The sequence below is a fragment of the Eschscholzia californica genome, unplaced genomic scaffold, assembly GCF_041429995.1.
Source record: "Eschscholzia californica isolate CP2 unplaced genomic scaffold, dmEscCali1.0.p SCAF_2, whole genome shotgun sequence".
Lineage (NCBI taxonomy): Eukaryota > Viridiplantae > Streptophyta > Magnoliopsida > Ranunculales > Papaveraceae > Eschscholzia > Eschscholzia californica.
This window is the reverse complement of record NW_028238309.1, coordinates 3,071,398-3,078,343: the sequence shown is the minus strand read 5'-3', so window position 1 is coordinate 3,078,343 and position 6,946 is coordinate 3,071,398. Positions and strand designations below refer to the sequence as shown.

General features: G+C 39.3%; 1 protein-coding gene across 1 annotated transcript; it reads right to left on the bottom strand.

The window, feature by feature from the left end:
* Positions 1 to 957: 957 nt before the first annotated feature.
* Positions 958 to 6,201, bottom strand: LOC147555289 (putative E3 ubiquitin-protein ligase XBOS34). The gene is made up of 9 exons (XM_086662776.1): positions 5,897 to 6,201; positions 5,569 to 5,683; positions 4,916 to 4,996; positions 4,746 to 4,834; positions 4,529 to 4,620; positions 3,339 to 3,420; positions 2,995 to 3,097; positions 2,403 to 2,488; positions 958 to 1,901 (listed from the first exon to the last, which is right to left on the bottom strand). Exons 1-9 carry the CDS (start codon positions 5,996 to 5,998, stop codon positions 1,158 to 1,160), a joined length of 1,494 nt encoding a protein of 497 aa, XP_086518902.1. The 5' UTR covers positions 5,999 to 6,201; the 3' UTR covers positions 958 to 1,157.
* Positions 6,202 to 6,946: the final 745 nt, after the last annotated feature.

Below are 6,946 nucleotides of genomic sequence, written 5' to 3'. Positions count from 1 at the left end.
ACCTAATGTATTGAACAAGGAGAGAAATGTTTCCGAGTTCCGACTATTATTTCGACGAATCTGAATCAGAATGCGTCCGAACAAGATGTAGAGAGAAAAAGTGTTAATATTATGTTCGAGAGGAGTATGTGCCTAAGCAAGATTTAGAGATAAAAGATAAACTTTTAAATCATGACCTGCTACATACTTCAGTTGGGATTTCATCGGAATAGTGGCCAAACAAAGTCATCACGGTAGGAACAAAAATGACATTTTGGACTCTAGGTGGGAAGAATTCCGGCCAACTTTGGTACACAGGTAGGATTTAGAGAGAAGTAGGTTCATACTGCGAGTTCACCGAAATGGGATGTATTTTTTTCTGCCTAGGGTTCCGACAGAGTATCAAGACTGTATTGGAATAATTTCAAGTAAATTTTAGTAGACCCACAATCCACTAGAGGAAGAGTGATTCGATTTGAATTCTATTTAGAAAATTAATTGATTTTTATTTTGATTTTGACATTGGAAATAAACAAAAGGTTATTGAGTATATTTGGAAACAAATTGATATTAAATAGATTACCGCGAAACCAAGTTTCTAAGAAGATGATTTATATCTTCACGTAATTGTTAAAAAAAATTAGATACATAAATTTACACGAAAATAATTCAAAGACTAATAAATAACCGAACAAGGGAAAAGGTATTTCCTCTAAAAGGCGAATAACTACATACTCCTGCCTGGTTTGAATGATGAAGATTCTATCAGGACAATGAAGATTTTCGATGTGACACATTAACAGAGGGGAAACAAGGTTTGAATGATGAAGATTCTATCACGACAATGAAGATTTTCGATGTGACACATTAACGGAGGGGAAACAAGCGAATGACAGCAGAGATGACACTGCTCCATTGGCTAGATAACGACTGTCGATGGTGCAGTTCTTCGAGATTATAACAGTAGATTGATAGATAGATAGATAACAAGTAGTTTGGCCATTGTCCACTTCAAAATGTTGCATAAAAAGCTTATGCAGTGAGCTCAAGCTCTAACATTACAGGGCAATGAAACAGTACAAGCTCCAACACATTGTTGATTAGATCTCTGAAACCAAACCGCGAAATGGTTCCAATCGTGTATCTCTGATCTTTACATTAAGTCTTCGTTCGAATTTTCAAACCGCATAGATTCGTATAATTTGATCTATTTTGGCGCGACAAACAGGGCAACCCCATTTCTTGGCTTTGATTCCATTCAAACAAGACATGCATCCAGCCATGTGACCACAAGGAATGCAGGCTCCCTCAATAGGGGCGTCTAAACATATCACACAACAAGAAGAATCAACTTCGCCTTCTTTCAATGCACCGGTGGTTACTGGCTTATTTTCCGTGTTGGCGACTGGTGGTGGTGGGGACACGTCGAGCGGGCTGATATCGATTGATGGGTAGTGAATTGGACCTTCTTCTGGAATAGGTGGAGCTGATGGGATTGAAGCTATTGCAGGAATTTCTTCAGTCGAGGAGACAACAGAAGGAAGGTTATTCTTCTCGGGCAGATTGCTACTCGAACTTGACCCAGCTTCTAATGGACCAGAACCAATGAGGGGATTCTTAGGTTGTTCATCTAGCCATCCACTGGTACTCGCTTTTGAAGGATGAACAGGAACGGCCCCTTCCATTGAACCTCCCAAGGCATTGTGGCTTGGATTACCTGCCGCATTCCTCCAACTATCTGTGTTGCTTATGCTAGAGCCGAGGTGAGTATCAGGAAGAAGTGGTGGTACTCTCTCCTTCATAGCAGACTGGATGGAGGCACGTATTGCCATAGCTAATTCTACATCTTCTTCAATAGGTGATGATGCGGTTGTCGAAGCGACGGGAGGAATTACATTTTGTGGTTGTGGAGGATGACTCACCTGAGACATTCAATAAGTTAATACGTATCACCTTGCGCCTACTCTTACTAAGTTAAAATTGAAGTACTTTAAAATTGTGTTTCATATTCACTGCTTGACAAAAGTAAATCGATAACGGACAATTGAAGCTCAAAATGTATGAAAAATGGCCAATAAAGTTTATGAAGAACCAGAAATGTATTTCTAAAGATGCCCCTGTGGTTGCTTAAGCAACATCACGAAAAACACAATTTATGCATACCTTATCACTCTTTACTAACGCAGGGAGGGAGCAACCCTGCTATTTGGTTACTTGTGGCTACAGAGTCAGGGAGAACATAACGGTAGTTAAAATAGCAAGATCTTCATTTGAACAAAGGTTTTGGTGACAATCAGTTTAACTGTCGGTTCTAGTAGTCCTTGTTTACGATGTTAGAAGTTCATGCACGTTACATACTACATATCAGAGTGCCAAAGTCGAATTCGAATCTGAAAATTTGCATAGTTTGTTTTATAATGTACCTGGGGAATTCCTCTGCATGCACCAAGAAACGACTGAAGTTGTTGCTTGTCGCCCTCATTTCCAGACGCAAGCTTGTAGCGTGCTTCTGTTAAATAAACGCCACACAAATTTGAGGAACTTACAGCACAAAAATATTCAACAAAATGATTACAGCAAAAAACATGGAAATTATACCTCTACCTCATATATAGCACATTCTGTTTTGAGAAACTTGTATAAGGGAACAGGTTTTGTTTCTCATATTCTACTTATCAAGCCTTTATGGTCAGGGTCGTCATATAAACAGTGATATTAACTAAAGAACACTTATCGTTTATCATTATTTTATCGTTCTTCCTCTCCTTTTCTTAACCAACTTTTTTTTAGCAAAAAGTGTGATCATCATTGCATTTTCGCTACATGACTGTCATATATTTAGAAAGTTTTTCTGAAACCAAGTCTATATCATAGTAGTTGTTTCTTTACTGCAGATAGTAGACCTTGGACATATGATGGTGATTAAATAGGTCAAGTCTTTCAAACAATAATCCTAAATATGGCCATAGAAACATAAGAAGACCGCTATACATATTTGAAGTACTGAGGACATACTTGTCGCCTTGTCGAAAAGGATTAATACTGGATCTGGTTGCTGAAACTTTGGCTCCTCAACTTTGGCATTCGGTAGTGCAATAACTGAAACAGGCTTGGCATCCTGCAGATTCATCATGACAATCTTGATTAAGCAACTCATAACAGTGATCTAAGGGGAAATAATAATCATTTATTTTCAAACTTCCTGTATCTGATACAAAAGTTAAAAACAATTTGATACTTAAGATCGTAGGACACACACATTAAATTCAAACCCTTGTTCTGGTTTCAGAATATGTTTAAAGCAAATGTCCATGTAAAAGGTAAGAAAGTTCCAAGGTAACCATTTTGCACTATACTACCTGTTGACTAGAATATATAGCAAGCTCCAACTTGGCAGGCTTCCTATAATCAGGAGAACCACAAGGTACAACGACAACCCAACTGCAAATAAAAGTCACATAGTCAGGTAATGCACCGGGTCCTAGAGAAAAATTACTTCAAATAACCATGCAGAAAAAAATTGAATAGTAATAGTAACTTCAGCCAGACTTGTCAATAGTTATTGATATGCAGTTTTTGCTCCCGGGCTGACCCACCACTTGCGGTGGGCATGAACGGTTTTTAGAGGCGGTTTTTGGCAGTTACAACAGTTTCCCATTTGAATTCTCTGGTTTTGTCTTCATTTTTTGGTTCTTCACTCTCTCTCTAAAGGTGTATCTTCCGATCAAAATCTTTTCATAGTTTTCGGCCTGATCCTCGCCGGATCCGGCGAGGGTTTCGAGCAAGATGACTCTCTTCTTCCCGTCTTTCGGTTGATATGGGTCTTATTTCTCTACCTTTCTTGATGGTCTAGAGGTGATTGTATGGAAAGGGTGGTGGTGGTCATCTAGTTATGGTGGTGTCCATGGTTTGGTGGTACTGGTGGTGGATTTTGTGGTTATAGTGGTGGGGGTTTGTAGGGGTCATTTTGTGGTAATGGTGGTGGGGGTTTGTGGTGGTAATTTTGTGGTGAAGGGGTGGTCTGTGTCAGTTTGTGGTGGCGATGGTGAGACGTAAAAGATCTTTCTACAACACAAGGAGATAGGAGTAGAAGACGGATTCGTGCAAAGAAAGGGGATTGGAAACATCTTGATTCGTTTTTATTAGTTTTACTGTAATAATTTTGTCGACCTTTAGGGTCTTTTCATTCTCGATCTTTAGGATCTTTTGTCGGCCTTTAGGGTCTTTTCTTTGAGTCAGTGTCGAGTCAATTTCTGTCCCTTTATGATGCACTTTACATTCGAAAGTTCTATGAACTTTTCTTATGTAACTCTCATGAAGTTGAGGAGAGAAATAACAATTATCTACCATGTAACTTCGTGATGTCTATCACTTATGAACGAAAGTATGGTTTACTCAAAAAAAAAAGTAATATAATATAAAGTTTATAACGGTAGAAATAACTAACAATAATAATAAAAGAAGGAAGACACTAGATTGCATCAGTGAGATCCAACTATATAGCAACTTGGGACGAAAAAGGAGGAGTATATATGATCCTTATACCCACATTTTTCGAGATAACCATTGAGAAACTAGCGCTTCAAGAAAGCCTGGACCATGAAGCTCACGAAGCCAACCAGAGAAAAGGCATATATGGCTCTACACAGAAAGCCATTACAAGCAAACCATTAGCTAAACATCAATCTTCAAGGATGAGTAAAAAAAAAGTTCAGAAGCAAACAATACTCGTAGTAATTAATAAATTTTGTAAACATCATCACTACCTCAATTGCACGAACAACATTGCTATACCCCTTTGCTCTTGCAACATGAAGTGGAGTTTGACAGTCGTCGTTCATCACAAAAGCATTTGCTGAGACAATAAATAATTACTTATCCTACCACAAGCAAATAACACAAAGAAACCAAACTCCAACACAATTGATATACAAACCTCCATGTGAGAGAAGTAGCTTAACTGTCTGGTCGAGGCCTCTCTTTGCAGCATGATGTAAGGGAGTACCTGCATGACTTCCTAAAGTACAAATATAAAAACAAAATGAAAACCATATATTGGCATACTATGCATGCCAAGTTGATGATTTATGAAGTAACCAACACAAAGAAGAAAAAATAAGAAATTATATATAAGCAACTCAACAAAGAGGCAATTCATGGTGGATTACGCAACAAGATATCAGGACTCTGAAAAGTCCACGAGATTAAGAACTAAAATGACAGCAGTAACTTAATAAAGATCAACAAATTAATGAGGTAGTAGTCTCCACTTTCACATCGCTAGTGAGAGTGTCTGGAACCTGGGCTATAGGTGTGAGCTAAAGCCTAGTAACTGTCGAGGCATTTTGGGTGGGATTGCAGAGCCGTCGCCGGGAACAAAACCCCATATCCCTTGGACTTGTGTTTGGGTGTCTAAAGCGGGGGCTAGACCGATAACTGCTAAGGCTTGGGTCGTTACTGGCCCAACCGAGGATTTGGTGGCAATAAACATGGTAAACAAAAGTTCCTAAATCTTACAAGGTCATGAGCATTCACATTATAACTTAAGTTCACTAATGAATTTAGGAAATTCAGCATAGAGTAGCTTACCAGGTCGATAAGCGTTAACATTTGCGCCAAGTTCGATTAGGGTTTTAGCAACAGTAATAAGTTGAGGATTCATACATGCCAGAATCAAAGGAGTTTTTCCTTCTCTATCAGTCCACTGCCAAAAAAAAGAAGCAATTCCAATATAAAAATGACATCTTTTTTCCCATGCATTGAAATGAAAATCATTAGATAGTCAATACTTCCATTAATTTTTCGAAATGACGAAATTCAATCACAAACAGATCAACAAAGTAAAATCATTCGAAACAAATCACTATAAATTGAAAAATGAAAAGGAAACATAATAAAAGTTTCAATTTTTCAATACCTCAAGACCTGCTCCTTCGTTCCTAAGAGCTTTGATTCCTTCTATGTTGGCGTAATTTACTTGTTGATAAAGTAATTCATCTTTTGATTGTTGTTGTCCCATTTTTCACCTCTCTGAACCCAAAAACCCTAAAAGAACCTAATTTGCCAAATTAGGGTAACGGTTGATGAAGAAGAACAGAGGCAATTCTTTAATGAAGATGAATAATTCGTGGATCTATGAAGAAGGAAGAATTTGGAGGAAATCTAGAATTGGGTATTGAATTTGGACTAGAGATAGATCAACGGTCGTAATTCTCTAGTCTCGACCACTTGACTTGTTGTTTATATTTTTATGGGTTATTTTCCAAATGGCCCCCAACTTTGTGACCAGCTTCCTGCCTGGCCCCCTACTTTAGCAAATATTCCCATATAGCCCCCTTTTCCCGTTATCTTTAGCTGTCCGTTACTCTCACTCCTCCACCTCATTTCCTCTCTCTGCCAAGTCACCTACAACGCCACATCATCATCTTCTCCGGCAGGGGTCGCCGGCCGGTCAAATTTCCAGCCGGTGGCCTTCAAACCTAAAAAATAAAAAATTCTCTTCTTCTTCCTCTATCTCTCCTGTTTTCTCTCTCTTCTTCTTCTTCCTCCTCTCTCTCATCTTCTCCCTCTCTCTCTCTCTCTCTTCCCCTTTCTTCTCACTCTCTCTCTCTCTAAAATGACCGGCGAAGGGGGGAACCCTTCGCCAGCCGTCGATCTGGGTTTTTCCCAGACCTTCGAAGGTCTGGGATAACCAGAACTCGTCGGTCTGGTTTCCCAGACCGACGGTCGGCGAAGGGTTCCCCCCTTCGCCGGCCATTTTAGAGAGAGATAAAGAGTGAGAAGAGAGGGGAAGCGAGAGAGGAAGAAGAAGAGAAAGAGAGAGAAGAAGAAAAGAGAGAAAACAGGAGAGAGAGGAAGAAGAAGAGAAAAAAAAATTAGGTTTGAAGGTCGCCAGGCTGAAATTTGGCCGGTCGGCGATCCCTGTCGGAGAAGATGATGATGTGGCGTTGTAGGTGACTTGGCAGAG

Coding starts and splice junctions, on each gene's coding strand:
- LOC147555289 (XM_086662776.1), bottom strand. CDS start 5,998: ATGGGACAACAACAATCAAAAGATGAATTACTTTATCAACAAGTAAAT. Junction 5,684..5,896: donor ACGAAGGAGCAGGTCTTGAG/GTATTGAAAAAT, acceptor TTTTTTTGGCAG/TGGACTGATAGAGAAGGAAA. Junction 4,835..4,915: donor GCTACTTCTCTCACATGGAG/GTTTGTATATCA, acceptor TTATTGTCTCAG/CAAATGCTTTTGTGATGAAC.